Source organism: Sorex fumeus, unplaced genomic scaffold (assembly GCF_029834395.1).
Source record: "Sorex fumeus unplaced genomic scaffold, SorFum_2.1 ptg000008l, whole genome shotgun sequence".
Taxonomy (NCBI): domain Eukaryota; kingdom Metazoa; phylum Chordata; class Mammalia; order Eulipotyphla; family Soricidae; genus Sorex; species Sorex fumeus.
The window spans coordinates 87,231,631-87,253,125 of NW_026606065.1; the positions used below are offsets into that span (position 1 = coordinate 87,231,631).

The 21,495-nt window shown below is 43.0% G+C and overlaps 1 protein-coding gene across 1 annotated transcript in view; it reads left to right on the forward strand.

Annotated features, from left to right (window-relative positions):
* B3GLCT (beta 3-glucosyltransferase) overlaps nt 1-21,495 on the forward strand; it is a 166,550-nt gene that overhangs the window by 111,570 nt on the left and 33,485 nt on the right. Inside the window, exon 13 of the mRNA XM_056109793.1 lies at nt 20,970-21,089. Coding sequence (XP_055965768.1) covers nt 20,970-21,089 — 120 coding nt within the window. The remainder of the gene's footprint in view (nt 1-20,969; nt 21,090-21,495) is intronic.

Genomic DNA, 21,495 nt, shown 5'->3' on the forward strand with positions numbered 1-21,495 from the left:
ACTCAGAGGGCTGGAGTGCATGCTTTTCATGGGGGAACCCTGGGTTTGGTTACTGGTACCACATGGTCTCATGAGCACTGCTAGGAGTGTCTCTGGGGCACTGTACCATGAATAGCCCAGAACACCACCTCATGTGATCTCCTCTTCCTAAGTCCTCCCCCAACTAAAAAAAAAAATAACCAAACTAGAGGAACTACTGATTCTGGCTACCATGGTAATAGGGAATGGTTTTGTGCGAGCACCTAATAATCACAAAAATGGACAAAATCTGTAGAGTGGGAGTTTTTTGGACATTGGACATCAGGCAACAAGGGATATTGGTCCATGGACAGCAGAAGCAGGTAAGATGATGCCTTAGACTGTTCCAGCACACTCTTGTTCAGAGTTTCTACGTGCTCAGGAAAAGAAATTCAGGGGAAAAGGGAAGACTGGATAGATAAGTCTTAAATTGAAGAGATGAATCTGTGAATCTGGGAGATACTAATGACATTAGAGTTTGCAGTAATTGGTAGTTTAACATCTTTTCTATTTGATTCTCTTTAATTTTTCTGCATAATAAATGTGACCAGAGCTCCAATACTGTGTTGAATAATAGTGATGAAAAGAGACCTTCAGGCTGATCTTAATGAAAAGGGCTTCAGTTCTTTAGCAATTAATTATGTATGGTGTTGTCTGTAAGTATTGTTATATATAGCCTTTACTATATTTAACTAAGTTCTCTTATACCTACTTTTTTTGAGAGTAGTGGGGTTTTTATTTGTTGTTGTTGTTGCTGTTGTTTTTAAATTGTTTTTGGCCTGCACCTAGTGATGAGCAGGGCTTGCTTCTGGCTCTATGTTCAGAGTTAAATCCTGGTGATGCTCAGGGGCCGACATGTAGTGCCAGGATTGAACCTGAACTGGCAGCATGGAAGGCAAATACCCTACTGTACTATTATTCTAGCCCCCATTGAGAGGGTTTTTTTCTTCTTTTTCCTTTTTTTTTGAGAGTTTTATTTTCCTTTGGTCATAAACGGGTGTTGAATCTCATCATAAGCTCTCTCTACAACTACAGATATGATCATGTCATTTTTATTTGTTCTTGGAACACCTCTCATGCTTGAGGCAATTCCTGGTGTGGTTCTTGGGGATTGCTCCTGAAAATGCTCAGGGGACCATTGGTGTTGTTGACTGAGCCTGAGTCTCCCACTTGCAAAGCATGCACCCCAGTCCTTTGAGCCATTTCCCCTGTCCTGGGGAATCTGAGTTTTGTTTACTTTCCGTTGATGTGATTGGAATCACTACATCTATATTCATCCAGGTATTGGTCGACTGCTTTCTTTTTTAGTGAGATTTTTGTCTGCTTATTGTATTAAGGAAGTTCTTAGGAAGAAAGTCCATTTCTTTGATTTTGTGTAAGAGCTTGAGAAAAAAAGGTCCTCTCTGAAGGTTTTGTAAAATTCACTAGAGAAAACCCCTTTCGACCTGGGATGTTGTATTTGGGGTGATATTTTATTACATTTTGACTTCATCCAGCGTAGCTGGTCTGTTCTCATTTTCTCTTTCTTTCCTGTTCAGTTCCAGAAGGTTGTATGATTCTAAAAATGTATTCTTACTTAACCTAAGTGCCGGAGAACAGACAACTGGTTAAAGAAATAGTGGTACATCTACACAGTGAAATACTATGCAGCTGTTAGAAAAAAAACGAAGTAATGGAATTTGCTTATAAATGGATGGACACAGAGAATATCATGCAGAATGAAATGAGTCAGAGGAAGAGGGTCAGGTGTTGATGACTGCACTCATTTGTGGGATATTAAAAAACGTAGTATGAGACTAACACCCAAGGGTCATAACAGAAACAAGGGCCAGGAGGATTGATCCACATTTGGAAGCCTGCCTCAAGTATTGGGGAAGGCAGTTGGGATAGAGAAGGGAGCACTGTGACTATGATGATTGGAAGGAATTGCTCTGGATGGAAGATGCGTGCCAAAAGTAGTAAAGGACCAAACATTATAGCCTCTCAGTATCTGTCTTATAAACCATAATGCCTAAAAGGTGAGGGGGAATTGGAGGGGTGAGGTGTGGAGACAGAGAGAGACAGAAACAGAGACAGAGACAGACCTCACATAGGTGTAGAGGGATGGGTAGGGTATTGGAATATTGTGTGACTGAAACCCAATCATGAAAGCTTTGTGACTATGAAAGCTTTGTGAATCTCACTGTGATTCAATGTTTAAAAAATAATAAAATTTTGGCCATCTTTGAAACGTTCAGAATAAGAGAAGGAACACATGGAGGGTGCGGGATCCCGGAGGAAAAGAAAAAAAGAAAAAACAGGTTCCAAAAAGAGCCGAGAGCACCGGCAAGTTCCAGATGGAGTAGGCGCCGCATCCCGCCTCCCCCAGATGGAACCCTGGTGACCAGAAGCCTCTACAAACACAGCTCGAGTATGCGGGAACGAGGACTTTTTCTCAAATCTGCCGGACTACACCTCCCAGGTAACCTCTGATCCCGGAAGTCACGCCCACAGCCCGCCCCCCAGCGCCATCTTTGAAACGTTCAGAATAAGAGAAGGAACACATGGAGGGTGCGGGATCCCGGAGGAAAAGAAAAAAGAAAAAACAGGTTCCAAAAAGAGCCGAGAGCACCGGCAAGTTCCAGATGGAGTAGGCGCCGCATCCCGCCTCCCCCAGATGGAACCCTGGTGACCAGAAGCCTCTACAAACACAGCTCGAGTATGCGGGAATGAGGACTTTTTCTCAAAACCGCGCGGCCGCGTAAGCGGCCGCGCGACATCTCTCTATATACAAAGTGATCAATGAGAAGTAAACCACCCAATCTTTCTCCCTGAAAATCAGAGTTAAGTTTGGAGCATGGCCACAGCCCCAGAAACACAAGGACTTAATGCAGAAACCAGCAGCTTAGAGCGGAAAAGTGAACGGACGATGAGTTAACCCAGGCCATCATTTCTGCCCAGAGGGGAAAGGGTGTTGCCCCATTCGCCCTCTCTTCTCTGGAAAGAAGGATGGCGGCCGCATGGGAGCCTTGTGGACAGCGGGTATGAGCCGGGGGTGTGGGGGCGACTAAAACCTCATGGGAAGGGGGGCGTTCCGGTCCGTCCTTCACGCCCTACCGAGGTCACCAGTTGCCCCCCACGAGCGGCTCTCCAGCACGGCCGCAGCCCCAGAAGCACAAGGGCTTAATGCAGAACCCAGCAGCTTGGAGCAGAAAAGTGAACGGACTATGCGTTGATCCAGCCCATCAAGTCTGCCGGAGGGGAAAGGGTGTTGCCCCATTCGCCCTCTCCTCTCTGGAAAGAAAGATGGCGGCCACATGGGAGCCTTGTGGACAGCAGGTATGAGCCGGGAGTGTGGGGGCGACTAAAACCTCATGGGAAGGGGGGCGTTCCGGTCCGTCCTTCACGCCCTACCGAGGTCACCAGTTGCCCCCCACGAACGGCTCTCCAGCACGGCCACAGCCCCAGAAGCACAAGGGCTTAATGCAGAACCCAGCAGCTTGGAGCAGAAAAGTGAAAGGACTATGCGTTAATCCAGGCAATCATTTCTGCCCAGAGGGGAAAGGGTGTTGCTCCCTTCCGCCCTCCTCCCTCTGGAAAGAAAGATGGCGGCCACATGGGGGCCTTGTGGACAGCAGGTATGAGCCGGGGGTGTGGGGGCGACTAAAACCTCATGGGAAGGGGGGCGTTCTGGTCCGTCCTTCACGCCCTACCGAGGTCACCAGTTGCCCCCCACGAGCGGCTCTCCAGCACAGCCACGGCCCCAGAAGCACAAGGACTTAATGCAGAACCCAGCAGCTTGGAGCAGAAAAGTGAACGGACTATGCATTGATCCAGGCCATCAAGTCTGCTGGAGGGGAAAGGGTGTTGCCCCATTCGCCCTCTCCTCTCTGGAAAGAAAGATGGCGGCCACATGGGAGCCTTGTGGACAGCAGGTATGAGCCGGGAGTGTGGGGGCGACTAAAACCTCATGGGAAGGGGGGCGTTCCGGTCCGTCCTTCACGCCCTACCGAGGTCACCAGTTGCCCCCCACGAGCGGCTCTCCAGCACGGCCACAGCCCCAGAAGCACAAGGGCTTAATGCAGAACCCAGCAGCTTGGAGCAGAAAAGTGAACGGACTATGCATTGATCCAGGCCATCAAGTCTGCCGGAGGGGAAAGGGTGTTGCCCCATTCGCCCTCTCCTCTCTGGAAAGAAAGATGGCGGCCACATGGGAGCCTTGTGGACAGCAGGTATGAGCCGGGAGTGTGGGGGCGACTAAAACCTCATGGGAAGGGGGGCGTTTCGGTCCGCCCTTCACGCCCTACCGAGGCCACCAGTTGCCCCCACGAGCGGCTCTCCAGCACAGCCACAGCCCCAGAAGCACAATGACCTAATGCAGAACCCAGCAGCTTGGAGCAGAAAAGTGAAAGGACTATGCGTTAATCCAGGCAATCATTTCTGCCCAGAGGGGAAAGGGTGTTGCTCCCTTCCGCCCTCCTCCCTCTGGAAAGAAAGATGGCGGCCACATGGGAGCCTTGTGGACAGCAGGTATGAGCCGGGGGTGTGGGGGCGACTAAAACCTCATGGGAAGGGGGGCGTTCTGGTCCGTCCTTCACGCCCTACCGAGGTCACCAGTTGCCCCCCGCGAGCGGCTCTCCAGCACGGCCATGGCCCCAGAAGCACAAGGACTTAATGCAGAACCCAGCAGCTTGGAGCAGAAAAGTGAACAGACTCTGCATTGATCCAGGACATCAAGTCTGCCGGAGGGGAAAGGGTGTTGCCCCATTCGCCCTCTCCTCTCTGGAAAGAAAGATGGCGGCCACATGGGAGCCTTGTGGACAGCAGGTATGAGCCGGGAGTGTGGGGGCGACTAAAACCTCATGGGAAGGGGGGCGTTTCGGTCCGCCCTTCACGCCCTACCGAGGCCACCGGTTGCCCCCCGCGAGCGGCTCTCCAGCACGGCCAGGACTCCAGAACACAGAAACCAATTTCTTAACTATCTGACTTTCAGTAGAAATACTTCCAGGGTCAATAGGTAAAAGAGCAGAAATCCAAAACCAACATTTAATTCTTGAACCCAGCCGTAGAAAGCAAATCACTTCACAATGCTTTTTCAGCATGTCTGATTTGGGGGGGGGTAAACTCTAAATAATAGTGGTGAATCTTTTATTGAAACAATGAATCTAATCAAAGCAGATAGAGTGTTAACTAGAATTCATCTGCTTCACAGGGACGGGGAGGGGTGGGGGGTGGGGTTTTATTGGGGTTCTTCATGGTAAAAAATAAGTATTGGTAAAGGGAAATGTGTTTGATATTTGCATGACTGAGACATAAACCTGAAAGCTTTGTAACCTTTCCCACAGTGATTCAATAAATAAATAAAAAAATAAAATAATAAAATTTTAAAGATAATAAAAATGTATTAATTTTGTCTGGGTCCCCCAATTTGCTAGTATCAACTTGTTCATAATTATTTCTTAGAATCCTTTGTATTTCTGTACTATACTGTAACCTCTTACCTTGCATTTCTAATCTATTAGGGTGTTCTCATCCTATGTGTGTATAGGTAAAGGTCTATCACATGTTTTGTAAACTAGCACTTGGCTTTGACCTTTTGTATTTTTTTTTCCCTTAAATTTTTATTGGTGAAACACCATGAGGTACAGTTGTAGACTTACAAATTTTTGTGCTTGGGTTTCAGTTATACAGTGATCGAATACCCATCCCTCCACCAGTGCCCATTCTCCACCACCACCAATCCCAGTATCCCTCCCACCCCCCTTCCCCCCATCCCACCCTACCACTGTGGCAGGGCATTCCCTTTTGTTATCTATCTCCTTTTGAGTGCTGTGGTTTGCAAAAGAGACATTAAGTGGCAATCTTGTTCGGACTATAGTCTACTCTCATCACGCATTTCCCATCCTGAGAGGCACCTCCCAACACCCTTTATTTGGTGCTCCCTTCTCTATCTGAGCTGCCTTTCCCCCTAGCATGTGCAGCTGTCCTCAGAGCCATGGAGTAATCCTCCTGGTACTTATCTCGGTTATTCTTGGGTGTTAGTCTCCTATTTTGTTACTTTATGTTCCTCAGATGAATGCAGTCTTTCTGTATCTATCCCTCTCTTTCTGACTCATTTCACTTAGCATGATACTTTTCATGTAGTACCACTTGTATGTAAATTTCATGATTTCATCCTTTCTGACAGCTACATAGTATTCCATTGTGTAGATGTACCAAAGCTTCTTTAACCAGTCATCTGTTCTTGGGCACTCAGGTTTTTTCCAGATTCTAGCTATTGTAAACAGTGCTGCAATGAACAGACAACTGCGGATGTCACTTAGACTATACTTTTTTGCCTCTCCGGGGTATATTCCCAGGAGTGGAATTGCCGGGTCAAATGGGAGCTCAATATCTAGTTTTTTGAGAATTGTCCATACTGTTTTCCAGAAGGGCTGAACCAGTCGGCATTCCCACCATCAGTGAAGGAGGGTCCCTTTCTCGCCACATCCCCACCAGCACCGGTTGCTTTTGTTCTTTTGGATGTGGGCCAGTCTCTGTGGTGTGAAATGATATCTCATTGTTGTTTTGATCTGCATCTCCCTGATGATTAATGATGTAGAGCATTTTCTCATGTCTCTTTTAGCCATTCGAATTTCATCTTTGATGAAATTTCTGTTCATTTCCTCACCCCATTTTTTGATAGGGTTGGATGTTTTCTTCTTGTGGAGTTCAACCAGTACTTTGTATATCCTTGATATCAGCCCTTTGTCGGATGTGTATTTGGTGAATATCCTTTCCCATTCTGTGTATTTTGGTCACTGTTTCTTTTGAGGTACAGAAGCTACTTAGTTTAAGATAGTCCAATTTGTCTATCTTTGTTTTCACTTGCTTAGCCCAGTGGCGTGACATCTTTGAAGACACCATTAGCTTCAATGTCATGGAGGGTTTTGCCGACTTTGTCTTCAATGTACCTTATGGATTCCAGTCTGATGTTGAGGTCTTTAATCCATTTTGATCTTACTTTTGTACATGGTGTTAGGTAGAGATCTGAGCCCAATTTTTTGCATGTAGCTGTCCAGTTTTGCCAGCACCATTTGTTAAGAAGGCTTTCCTTACTCCATTTCACATTTCTTGCTCCTTTATCAAAGATTAGGTGATCATATGTTTGGGGGGAGATGTCAGTATATTCAACTCTGTTCCATTGGTCTGCTGTTCTGCCTTTGTTCCAGTACCATGCTGTTTTAATTATTACTGCTTTGTAGTAGAGTTTGAAGTTAGGGAGGTTGATTCCTCCCATTTTCTTTTTCCCAAGAATTGCTTTAGCTCTTGTGGGATCTTATTATTCCATATAAATTTCAGGAATTTTTGCTCCAGTTCTTTGAAGAATGTTATGGGTATCCTAATAGGGATCACGTTGAATTTGTACAGTGCTTTGGGAAGTATTGCCATTTTGACAATGTTAATCCTCCCGATCCATGAACAGGGGATATTTTTCCATTTCTTCGTATCCACTTTTATTTCCTGAAGCAGTGTTTTGTAGTTTTCTTTGTACAGGTCCTTTACTTTTTTAGTTAAGCTAATTCCTAGGTAGTTGAATTTCTGGGGCACAGTTGTGAACGGGATTGTTTTCTTCATGTCGTTTTCTTCTCTCTCACTATTTGCATATAGGAAAGCCATGGACTTTTGGGTATTGATTTTATAGGCTGCACCTTTACTATACAGATCTATTGTTTCTAGGAGTTTCTTGGTAGAGGTTTTAGGGTTCTCTCAGTATGGTATCATATCATCTGCGAATAGTGAGAGCTTGATTTCTTCCTTTCCTACTTGGATGCCCTTAATATCTTTTTCTTGCCTAATCGCTATTGCAAGTACTTCCAGTGCTATATTGAACAGTAGTGGAGAGAGTGGGCATCCTTGTCTGGTCCCTGATCTTAAGGGGAAGGCTCTTAATTTTTCCTCATCGAGGATGATGCTTGCTGTAGGCTTGTGGTAGATGGCTTTAACTATATTGAGGAAAGTCCCCTCTATCCCCAATTTGGTGAGGATTTTCATCATAAATGGGTGCTGGATCTTGTCAAATGCTTTCTCTGCGTCTATTGGTATTATCATATGATTTTTATCTTTCCTTTTGTTGATATGATGGATTATGTTGATTGATTTCCGAATGTTAAACCATCCTTGCCTCCCCGGGGTGAATTCCACTTGGTCATGGTGTATGATCTTTCTGATGAGTTGTTGAATTCTGTTTGCTAGTATTTTGTTAAGAATCTTCGCATCCGTGTTCATCAGGGATATCGGCCTGTAGTTTTCTTTTTTTTTGTGGTGTCTTTGTTTCCTTTTGGTATTAGGGAGATATGGGCCTCATAGAAACTGTTTGGGAGGATTTCTGTTTTTTCAATTTCCTGAAAAAGCTTGAGAAGAACTGGTAATAGGTCTTTAAGTGTTTGGAAAAATTTGCTAGTGAATCCATCTAGACCTGGGCTTTCGTTTTTGGGAAGACTTTTGATTACAGTTTTAATTTCCTTGATGTGAATAGGTCTATTCAGGTACTCTATATCTTCTTGATTCAGCTTCGGGAGATTATAGGAATCCAGGAATTTATCCATTTCTTCTAGGTTCTCTTGTTTCGTGGCATACAGACTTTCAAAGTAGCCTCTGATGATCTTTTGAATTTCTTTGGTTTCTGTTGTGATATCCCCCTTCTCATTTCTTACTCGGTTTATTAGGGTTCTCTCTCTCTTTCTTTGTGAGTGTTGCTAGTGGCTTATCTATCTTATTTATTTTCTCAAAGAAGCAACTCTTAGTTTCATTGATCTTTCAGATTTTTCTTTGGTTTCCATATCGTTGATTTCTGCTTTAAGTTTTATGATCTCGTTCCTTCTGCCTACTTTGGGCTCCTTCTGTTGATCCTTTTCTAGGATCTTGAGCTGTGAAGTCAAGTTGTTTATGTGCATCCTTTCTTCCATCTTTAGGTATGCTTGCAGAGCTATAAATTTTCCCCTTAATATGGCTTTCTCTGCATCCCATAAGTTCTGGTAGCTCGTGTCTTCATTCTCATTTGTTTCCAGGTATCTTTTGATTTCATCCTTGACTTCCTTCCTGATCCATTCGTTGCTCAACATTGAGTTGTTTAGTTTCCAGGTGTTTGATTTGGTTCTCCATGTCTGTGTGTGATTCATTTCTATTCTCGGTGCATCGTGGTCTGAAAAGATTGTTGGTAGTATTTCTGTCTTCCTGATTCTACTGTGGTATGTCTTGTGGCCTAGCACATGGTCTATTTTGGAGAATGTTCCATGCACACTGGAGAAGAATGTGTGTTCTTTCTTTTTGGGGTGTAAAGCCCTGTATAGGTCTGTAAGTCCTTTCTTTTCTATTTCTTCTTTCAGAGCCAGTGTTTCCTTGCTGAGTTTTCTTCTTGTTGATCTATCCAGAGGTGATAGGGCAATGTTGAAGTCTTCAGCTACTATTGTGCTGATAGCAATGTCCTCCTTAAAGTCTGTTAGCAGTTGTTTCAAGTATTTAGCTGTTCCCTCACTAGGTGCGTATACATTTAAGAGTGTGATTTCTTCCTGTTGTATGTATCCCTTGATGAAGAGAAAGTGCCCTTTGCTGTCCCTTCTAATATTTTTCAACGTGAAATTAATGTTGTCGGATACTAGTATGGCCACCCCAGCTTTTTTCAGGGAGTTGTTTGCTTGCAGGATTGTTTTCCATCCTTTTACTTTGAGTCTGTTTTCGCTCTGATTGTTCAGATGAGTTTCTTGTAGACAGCAGAATGTTGGTTTCTGTTTCTGGATCCATTTTGCCACTCTATGTCTCTTGATTGGTGCATTTAAGCCGTTGACATTAAGGGAAATTATTTTCATGGGATTTTTGTGCCATGTTTCTGTAGGGGCTGGTTGTGTTTCTAAGTGTTTTCTTTCTTATCCTACAGGAGCCCCTTTAACCCTTCTTTTAGTTTTGGTTTTGAGTCTATGAAGTTCCTGAGCTGTTGTTTATCTACAAAATGGTGTATAGTTCCATCGAGTTTGAGTGAGAGTTTAGCTGGATAAAGTATTCTTGGTGAGGCATTCATTTCATTGAGTTTTTTCACTATATCCCACCATTGCCTTCGGGCTTGGAGGGTTTCCTCTGATAGGTCTGCTGTAAATCTAAGGGTTGCTCCTTTGAACGTGATTTCCTTCTTTGACCTTGTTGCTTGTAGTATTGTGTCTCTGTCCATAGCATCCATTGTTCTGACTATGATATGCCTTGGAGTGTTTTTATTGGGGTCTCTTTATGCTGGCACCCTTCTGACTCCTTGGATCTGTATGTCTGCATTCTTTAACTCTGGGACCTTTTTGGCAATGATTTCTTTGACTGTGTCTTTTTCAATGGGATTGCCTCCCCGCCCTTCTGGTACTCCAATGATTCTAATGTTGTTCCTCTTGGCGTCATCCCCTAGGTCTCTGATTCTCCTAAGAGCCATTTTGAGATCTTTTTCCATTGCTTGTTTTTCCCTATGGGATTTCTGTTGTTCATCTTCAAGCTCACTGATCATCTCTTCAGCTGCACTTATCCTATTGCTAAGGGCACTTACTGAGTTTTTAATTACATCTATTGAGTCCTTTATCTGTGACACTTCTTTCTGTAGCTTTTTTGTTTCTGCTCTCATTTCTTCGTGTATTTTCTCGACTAACCTTTCTATTGTTTCTTTCACTTCTTCTTTTAGTTTTCTGGCTATCACTTCCATTGATTCTTTGAGTAGATCCTTGAACATCCTCTGCATTTCGTCCCGGAGTTCTTTATCGGGGAGAGCATATATGTATGCGACCCCGGTTGAGGGTTCGGGAATCTTTTCTTCGTTTTCACCTTGTAGTGGAGATTTGTGTTGTTTCTTCACGTTGTTTTGTTTGTCTAGTGGTAAACCCCTGGAATTCACCAGCACTGTTCACTCTTGTTGTGGGAAAGGACTCTGGATAAGGCCGGTCGCTGGTGGACACCCTTCTCTCTTTCTAGGGTCTGAGGATCTTTTCTGGCAGTTTTTCTCTGGCTTATGATGGGCATCTATTGAAGGTTTGTAGGAGGTGTTCTATACAGCTTCTATTGCGTATTGGTCTTTTGTTAGACTTGGAGTAGGCCAGTGGATTATTATTGTATTGTAGTGTAGGTGGCCGGAATTTTTCCCCACAGAATTAGATGGGAAGGGCTGGGGTGAGGGTCCAGAGTGCTGGGGGTGGGAAATATAACTGCGGCCGCGTAAGCGTTCCGTGGCTGCGAAGAAGGCCACGCCCACTTTTGGGAGACCACGCCCACTTGCAATGGAGACCACGCCCCTACAGTAATGATCCCGCCCCCAGCCAGTCAAGATGCTAGTCCACAGACCTGTTTTGGGGGTCGGCCATTACATGGACCTGTGCTGCCTGCGGAAGTGGCTCAGGCTGCTGGAGGGGCCCCTGCCCGGGACTGGCGGTGGCGGCTGGGTTTCTGGGTCCAAAGTTGAGTTGGGGTGGAGGGTGGGCACCAGCAGAACCTGTTGTGGGGGGGGCGGCGATTACATGGACCTGCACTCTCTGCGGAAGTTATATATTATTTTCTTAATTCACATTTTCTTTTTCTTTATATTTGCAGTGCTAGTGATTGAACTCTCACATAGAAATCAAGCACATTACTGATGAGCTATATATGGCCTTCTGTTTTCTTGCTTCCTATTTTTTTAGTCTAATTTTTGTTATTTTCTCCCTTCTGCTTACTATAGGTTTCAGTTTTTCTATTTTTGTACACTATTAGGTTAGACTATTTAAGCTTTTTCTTTTTTCTTGAGGTAAGCCTAAACTTCCTACTTTGTACTTTTTTTTGATGTGTTCCATAGGTTCTGATAGCGTATCTTTATTCTCATTTATTTCCAGCAATTTTTTAATTTCCTTGGCTCATTGGTTGTCCAATAACAGGGTTTTAATCTCCAGTTGTTTTGAGTTTTTTTCCCTGTCTTGCTTTTAGTGGTCAATGTATACCTCTGTAATGTTGTGATCTGGAAAGATATTTGATAGTTTTCCATTTTCTTGACTCACAGACCCCGTTTTGTTTCAAGCATCTGGTCAGTCTCTGTGTATAATGGAGGAGAATGTATATTTGGCTTTGGGAGACTTAATTGCTCTATACCTGTCTAATTAATCTCAGCTCTTCAAATTCCTCATTTAGGTCTGTTTTTTCTTTACTGATTTTCTGTCCAGTAATGAGAGTGGATGTTAAAATTTCCAAGTTCCATTGTGCTCCCATCTGTATATGTCCACAGGGCGATCAATAATTGTTTTAAGAACTTCTCTGCCATTTCGTTTAGTTTATATGTTTGATAATAACATAAGCAAAAACCTACCAGTTAGCCAAAATTTAAAAATCAGCCAATATTTCACTTGCCCTTTTAACTTTAAACACAGCAGTTCTTAACATCTAATATGATTAGTGTTGGGCTGGAGTGATAGCACAATGCTAGGGCATTTGCCTTGTGCACAGCCAGCCCGGCCATGCCAGGTTCAATTCCTCTGCCCCTCTCGGAGAGCCTGGCTAGCTACCAAGAGTATCTTGCCCGCATGGCAAAGCCTGGCAAGCTACCCGTGACTATTCAATATGCCAAACACAGTAACAAGAAGTCTCACAATGGAGACGTTACTGGGCCCACTCAAGCAAATCGATGAACAACAGGAGGACTGAGACCGTGATGATTAGTGTTATATATTAACCTAATGTGGTTAATATACAACCCTTAACCCTAAACATAGCCTTAATTCTAATCCTATCCTTAACCCATACTAAGCTTAATCTTTACTGAAACCAAATATTACCAGTTATCCTAAATTGAAAAATATTTCTATACTTTCATTTTTAAGAATGAACAAAGAAAAAGCTGATACCTTCACAAATCTAACCCTAAACCTAGGTTTATCCTAATGCTAATTGTAATATTATACTAAGTCTGACCCAAGCATAGGCATAAACCTGCTAATTAGCTCAAATTAGTACCTGCCCAATACTTCACTTGTCTTTTAAACCCTGAGCACATCAATACTTGATTCCTTAACACTACACAGCCCCGAACTCTTACCCTAGCCCTAACCCTAACCCTAATCCACACTAACCCTGATCTTTACTGATAGCAAAACTACCAGTTCTCCTAAATGTAAAGATCTTCATATACTTAACTTTTGTTTTCAAGTATGATCACAGAAAAATTTAATGCCAAACCCTACAGATGGAACCCTGACCCTAGCTCTAAAGCTAATCTGAATGCTAATCCTATCATTAAATTAACTGCACCAAGCATAGGTATAAACATAGCAGTTAGCCCAAATTTAACAATCATCCAATACGTCACGTGCCTTTTAAACTTTGAACACAGAAATATTTAACATTGTCCTAATCCTTATCCTAATACTCAGCCTACTTTTACTGATGCCCAAAACACCAATTATCCCAAACTTTCATTGATCTCCCTATATTTTCATTTCCAAGATGACCACAGAAAAGGCTAACACTGAAACCCTCTGAATTGAACTTTAACCTTAGCCCTGAGGCTACTCTAATTGCTAATTGGCAAAACCTACCAACTAGCCTAACTTTAAAATACCTAATATCTGAGCTCTGACCTAATTTCTTCAGCAGGCAGTACTCTTTATAATCAATTAGTTTAACAATGTATGTGCACTTAGGATGTTCCTTCATTGACCTTGCAGTTCAGTGTCTTTATATCCATTTGAACAGAAGTGTCAAGATAGACATATTTGAGAAATATGTAAACGCCAAGATCCCTTGAAGTTGGGGGGCTAAAGGGATACTGTTGTCCCCTTCGTTTAGGCTCAAGAAGGCTCTGGGAGGGGTTCATGGGTCCTGTGAAGCCGGCAAGGGGCTGCCTATGGTGCAGGAACTTGGGCTGCCAGTTCGCCTAACTTTAAAACATACCCAGTACTTCACTTGCCTTTTTCACTTGGAACACATTAGTATTTGAGTCCTAAAGTCTACACTATCCCTAATTCTAGCTTTAATTCTGATCCTAATTCTAAAGCATAAAAGGCTGACCTTGGTGATGCAAAAACTAGCAGTTCTCCTAATTTAAGCATCTCTCTCTTTCTCTCTCTCTCTCTATATATATATCTTTATAGAGAGATGCTTAAATTAGGAGATATCTATCTATCTATCTATCTATCTATCTATCTATCTTTCATTTACAGATATGGTCACAGATGAAGAAAATACTTAAATCCTCCAAACCCAGTCCTATTCCTTGCTAAACTTATCATTATGCTAACCATAAACCAAACATAGACATAATCCTACCAATTAGCCCAAAGTTACCAGTTGACCAGTACCTCACTTGCCTTTTAACAAACATTGAACATGGTGATGTTAAAGTATTAAGAATAGTATTAAAGTAATAAAGTAGCACTGTCGCACTGTCCTCCCATTGTTCATCGATTTGCTCAAGCAGGCCCAGTAATGTCTCCATTGTGAGACTTGTTACTGTGTTTGTCTTATCTAATACATCATGGGTAGCCTGCCAGGCTTTGCCGTGTGGGCAAGACACTCTTGGTAGCTTGGTAATCTACCAATTATTCTCCAAGAGGGGCAGAGGAATCGAACCCAGGTCAGCCGCGTGTAAGTCAAAGCCCTACCCACTGTGCTATTGCTCCAGCCCAAAGTAATAAAGTATTAGTAATAAAGTATAAAGTATTAAAGATTAAGACTAGCACTACTTAAAATTTGAACCTACATAATCCCTAACTCTAGCCTTTATATTAATCCTAATCTTAACCCACACTAATCCTATCCTTTAATCCTATCATTAAAGCCTGACCTTTAATGATTCTCCAAGCTAGAATCTACCAATTATTCTAGAATTAAAGATGTCCTTATACTTAATCTTCATTTTTAATCATGAACACCAAAAAATAAATAAAGTTAACACCTAAACCCTTCCAACTTAACAGTACCCCTAAGCCTAAATCTAATTATAATATTAAGGGTAATTCTGTTATTGTACTAACCAGGACCCAGAGCATAGACATAATCCTATTACGATCACGATCACGATCATCCTGTCAATTGCCTCGAGCAGGCACCAGTAACATCTCCTTCATCCTAGCCCTGAGATTTTAAAAAGTGCCATATTCAAGGCTCTTTCAGGGTTAGGAGAATGAGTCATTGTTACTGCTAGTTGGCATATTGGGTACGCCACGGGGAGTTTGCCAGACTCTGCTGTGTGGGCAGGTTACATTCGGTAGCCTGCCAGGTTATCTAAAGTAAGAATGATATACTAAGATGTCGTGCGGTCACATTTGCAGCTGCATACTTCCGAGAGCTGGGTTTTATAGTCTCTGGGTCTTGGCCGTTGATGGGATTACACAGCACCTGGGGGGTCAGTTGGTGGGTGTGACCCCTGCCCACTGGAAGATGAAGGATCTGGGTGGAGGATGCTCAGCCCCGATCTGAGCAGGCTTGTAGATCTCAGCCCTGGGACCCACATGCCTTTGTTCCTCTGCCGGTACCTTCATGCTTATGGAGAGTGGTCTCAGCATGGTTGTGGCTGGTTCTGGAGGTCGTTGGCTTCTGGGGCTCTGCTCAGGGCAGGGAGGGAAACTCAACCCGCCCCCATGCAGGGGGCCCCAGTGAGGACAGCCAAGCGCGGGGGCAGGAGACTCTGCGCTGTTCTCTTCCGGGAGCTGGGCTTTCTCTACCGGGAGTAGGGGTCACACCCACCAACTTGCCCCCTGGCTCCGTGTAATCCCATCAACGGCCAAGACCCAGAGACTATAAAACCCAGCTCCCAGAAGAGAACAGCGCAGAGTCTCCTGCCCCTGCGCCTGGCTGTCCTCACTGGGGCCCCTTGGAGGGAGGCGGGTTGAGTTTCTCTCCCCACCCCGAGCAGAGCTCCAGCAGCCGAAGACCTCCAGAACCAGCCACAACCTTGCTGAGACCACTCTCCATACGCATTAAGGTACCAGCAGAGGAACAAAGGCATGCGGGGCCCGGGTCTGAGATCTCCAAGCCTGCTTGGATCGGGCCTGAGCATCCTCCACTCAGATCCTTCATCTTCCAATCCTATCAGTTAGCCCAAATTTAACAATTGCCCAATACTTCATTTGCATTTTTGTTTTTCATGTTGAACACAGTAATACTTTACACCTGAAACCTATACAATCGCTAGCTTTATCCCTAACTGTAATCCTAATTCTAACCCCAATCCCTACTATTGATGCCTAGAATTACCGATTGTCCTAAAATTAAATGAATTATAATTTCATTTTTGAGTATGAATACAACATATACTACCTTTAAATCTAACAGTAACCCTAGACCCAAGACTAAACCTAATGCTAATTCTATCATTAAACTAAGCCAGACCAAATATAAGCATAAACCTTCCCATTAGATCAAATTTAATAACCACCCAATATTACACTTATCTTTTGAAAATTTAGCACAGCAAAATTTAACACCTAAGAGCAACACAATCATAACTCTATTCCTAGCCCTGTCCTAATCCTAACTCTAACCAATAGAAGCCTGACCTTTCTGATGGATGCCCAAAATTACCCATTTCCTAAATTAAAAGGTTTCCCTATGCTTTCATTTTCAAGTATGATCACAGAAAAAAAAATCTTAACCCTCAAATTCCTCAACCCTCCAAACTGAACCCTATACCTAGCTTAAGCTAATCCTGACCCTAATTCTATTGTTGTCTAACTCTAACCATATGAATGACAAAAACCTCCCGGTAGCTGAAATTTTTATATCTTCCTATTCTTCACTTGGCTTTTTTGTTTCAACACTTGACTCCCAAATCCTACATAATACCTAACCCAAGCTGTAATCATAATACTTACCTTAACCCATGTAAACCTGACCTTTAATGATTCCCCAAACTATCAATATTCCTAAATTTAAAGATCTCTATATATTTAACTTAGATTTTCAAGTATGATCACAAAGCTAACACCAATCCTCAAAACCCAACCCTACCCCTACTTCCTAAAGTTAATCTTATCATTAAATTTAGCCCAAACCAACATAAACCTATCACTAAACTTAGTCTGACCAGTCAATCATAGGAATAAACCTACCAGTTAGCCCAAATTTACAAATTGCCCAGTCCTTCATTTCCCTTTTAAACTTTGAACATAGTTAACACTTAACACGTGAACCCTACACCATCCCTAACCCTTAACCTAGTCTTATTCCTAATTCTATGTCTAATCCATATAAACTTGTCTTTACTGATGCCAAAAATGACCAATTTTCCAAATTTAAAAATTCCCCCTTTTTAACATTCGTTTTTTGGGTATAATCACAGCAGTAGTTAACACTAAAAACTTTACAAACCTAATTCTAACCCTAGTCCTAGGCTAATCCCTAATGCTAATTCTATATTTATATGAACCCTGCCCCCAAGTAGGCATAGATCTATTAATTAGTCAAAATTTAACAGTTGCCCAATCCTTCACTTGCCTTTTAACATTCAATGCAGCTATTCTTTTTTTCTTGACTCTTAAAATTTTATTTTTATAAAGTTGATCACAATAATTCATTACATTCAATATTCCAACTTCAATCCCTCCAGCTTTGCACCTTTCCACCGCCATAAGAGGAAAGTGGGTGATGATTGTTGTATTTCATCCTGGAGCCATTAAGCCCTTATACAAGAGATTACAAACATGTTTGTTAAACCCAAACAAATGTGTGCTGCTCTTGGTACAACAGTGGTATAGAGTGTGAGAGATCTTGCAGCCACGAATGCTGCTGCGTGCTCCAGGAATTCTAAAATTTAGAATATGATTATAGAGCAGATTGACTCATGGTTGAGGTCTTTGTTGCTCTTTATTTCTGAGTCTCTGGATCTTGGCCACTGATGAGATTATGTGTCACCAGGGGCAGTTTGCAGCATGACTGCCAAGCTACTGGTAAATTTGAGAGATATGGGGAGGAGACCCATTACCGCTCTAGCAAGCTTGGAGAATTCAGTCATGGGTCCCGCATACCTGAGTTTTTCTGTAGATTCACTCACCGGGGAGGCTGTGGAGAGCAGCTGTGAGCATGGCAACGATTAGGTTCTGGAGGTTTTCAGCTGCCGAGGTTCTTCTGGGGTGGGGAGGGAAACTCAACCTGCCCCGCTCTGAGTTGCCCTGGTGAAGACAGCCTGGTGCAGGGTCTGGACCTCAGTATAACTATTCTTAACACCTAAATTCTACCCAATCCTAACCTTAGCTCTCATCTTTCCTATGCTAAGCCATACTATGCCTGTCCTATGACTCCAGCCCCCAAGTTTGTCTCTGGTAGCAGCAGAAACTTTACTCTTTCTTGACCCATCCGTCCAACCTCTGCTTTCTGACGGGGGCATTCAAACTATTGAATTTAGTGAAATTAGTGAAGTCAGTGAAGTCATTGACATCAAGGGATTTTTTGCTGTTTGTACCTGAGGATTTTGAATGTTTTTTGTTTTGCCTTTGTTTCTGTGGCTTTCTTTTCTTTTCCCTACCTGCACACTGATGCCTACCTCTTGGTCAGTGTTCAGCTTTTGTTCTGTCTCTTCTTATTAGTTCTTAGTGTTTCTGTTTTCTGGTTACTATGTAGTTAACTGAAGAATATTTCAATTTACTTTCTCAATAAATTCTGAATTCATTCTACAGTCCCCTTTATTACTTTCCTTCTTTCCCCCTTTTTGTTTTTTTAAGTATGTTACTGCTTCAATATGGAGTTTCCTTTTCTTTTAAAAGAATACCATTTAGCATTTATTGCAAAGCTGGTTTAGAAGTCATGAATTCCTTTAGCTGTTGTTTTTTCTAAAAGTGTTTTTCTCACTCTTTAAAGTCTAAGTAAAATCTAAGTAATAATCTGGCAATATATGTGATTCATGGTTAGAGTTTCTTTTGATTCAAGATTTTGGCTGTATAATAACATTTCATTGGCTCTATAAAGTTTCATTTGAAAAATTCAGTGGGAGTCATGTGGCAGTTATTTGATATGAGAGTTGCTGCCTCTTTAAAAAAAATGATTTCTTTATTTGTATATTTGGCCAGACCCAGCAGTATTCAGGACGTACTCCTGGCTCTGAACTCAGGAATCACAATCGTGGGTCTTGGGGGTGCCATCTGTGGTACTAGGGATCAAACCTGGGTTGGTTTGATGCAAGGCTAGCATCCTGCCCACTGTACTATCTCTTCATCCCAGATACAGTAAAACTTAAAAAAAAATCTGTTTCCTATTTAAAATTCTAGAAGAAGAATCTTAAAGTCATCAGGAAATAAATAATGTTAAACATAAGTAAGAAAGAGGCAGCATAAGTTTTCAAATGAAATAATTCTTTTTTACTTCCAGAAAGCATGAAGTGATTTTCATAAAACGGACTGTAAAGAGAGTTTCTAAGCAAGCTAGATTGGGCTCTCATTGGCCAAGTCTGAAACAGATTCAGCATCAATATGATTAAGGGCAGTCACAAATTATGAACCTCTGGAATTAAGAGTTGGTGTGTTTATTCCTGTTTGGGGGCCACAATAGGAGGTGGTGGGTGTAATCCTAGAGTTTTGCTTCAGGGTTGCCCCCAGCCATGCTTGGGTTAGTCATATGATATGTGTGGGATGGGGTAGGCGGGGTGCACCGGGCATGTGTGGGGTTGGGTGGGGGTGAAACCTGGGCTGCTCATATGCAAAGCATATCCTCTAGCCCTTTGAACTATCTCCCCAGCCCCAGGAGTGTTTGCTTATTACAAACCAGTAAGTCCCCAGGGGATCATACTAGGCATATGGTTTTCCCCTTTAAATATACTCGGCATACGGTCTCCCCCTTGTCCTGTCTCCTGACTTTTAGGGGAAATTAAAAATATATTTTGTTGTTGTTGGGTAACACAATCCAGGTGTTAGTATTAATGGATTTGGTGTACAATTTACCTTTGCCAAAGTATCATAGACATTCCACCACCTTATTATTCCTCTCTGCCCTTTCCTTCCCTCAAGGAAAATTTCGGTGAGAACTAGTGTGTTTGCTGATGTTAAAGTATCTTCCCAATAAATCTTTAAAACAGAAGATGTAGCAGTTGATGGCTAGAGAAGTGAGACAGGACCTGGAATGGGTGATCCAGTTGAGTATTGCCAGAGGAGGACACGTGGCCATTGTCTGTGTATTTGTGCATCCTCACTGGGCAGGCTTCCTGGGGTCCTTGCTGCCCCAACTCTCCTCTGTACCCAGCACCTGCAAGCTGTTATGTAGGCCTCATTTTTGCTTCAAAAGCCCCATTAAAAATGTTTTTGTTTTGGGCTGGAGCGATAGCACAGCGGGTAGGGCGTTCGCCTTGCACGCAGCCAACATGGCCAACCCAAGTTCCATTCCTCCGCCCCTCTCGGAGAGCCCGGCAAGCTACCGAGAGTATTCGATATGCCAGACACAGTAACAACAAAGTCTCCAATGGAGACGTTACTGGGCCCGCTTGAGCAAATCGACGATCAACGGGAGGGCCTTTACCTTTACCTTTACCTTTACCTTTGTTTTGACGGGGTTGGGGGGAGCATACCCAGTGTTGCTCAGGGTTTACTCCTGACTCTGCACACAGAAGTCATTCCTGTTGGGGGTTGGGGGTCCAAATGTGGTGCCAGTGATCAAACCCAGGTCAGCCACATGCAAGAGAAATGTCCTCCCCTCTGGGAAGCAGACTGGTAGAAGTGAGTTTCCAGTCAACCTCGTTTACCTTTACCTCATTAACCTACTAGCCCTTCCCACCTAAACCTGGTGCCAAGCCTGGCAGGGGCTTTCTAAAACTGGGGAGTAAGTCTTGTTTCTCAATTTCTCTCCCGTTTCCTATAGTAGCAGGGTCTTCTTTTCTGTAAAAAACAAATCCAGTTCTGTAAATCACCTCGACATCATCTCTAAATGAGTTCAGTGTACCCGATAGCACTGGGTCATCCATACTGTAAAGTAACCTCTGCACACACACTTGGATTAAAGTAACTGGCTTTTGTTTCTTCTGATAGCATCTCCAGGCTCCAACACTTGCTCAGCTGTTACGATGCCAGTGAGCCACTGTTTCTGGGAGAGCGCTACGGCTATGGCCTGGGCACCGGCGGGTACAGCTACGTCACTGGAGGAGGAGGGTAACTATAACCCTGGTTTTCTGCAAATACTCAAGAGTATTAAGCTTCACTCTCCATGATACAGTGTTGGGTTGGTGGCATTGGGATAGGTACTGATGAGAAAGTGCTTTGCCAGTGGTAGTTCTTGGAGTGGTAAATTTGCTAAATGTGAAAGAACTCCGAGTAAAAAATATTCTCCCTCTTGAAGACACAGTATAAAAACGCTTGTCAGGGGACTTGGTAGAAATATCCTGATAGGAATGATTGCCTCTAAGGCAGCAGCCAATTAGTTTTGGTTGTTTAAATGGGCACAAAAAATGGATATAGATTTTCACTTCAGAAAGCAAGTCATTAGACTTCAATTATAAGTGCTTATAAATCAGAGTTGGGAAGTAGTTTAGACAACTAATTAAGTGATATTTGTATG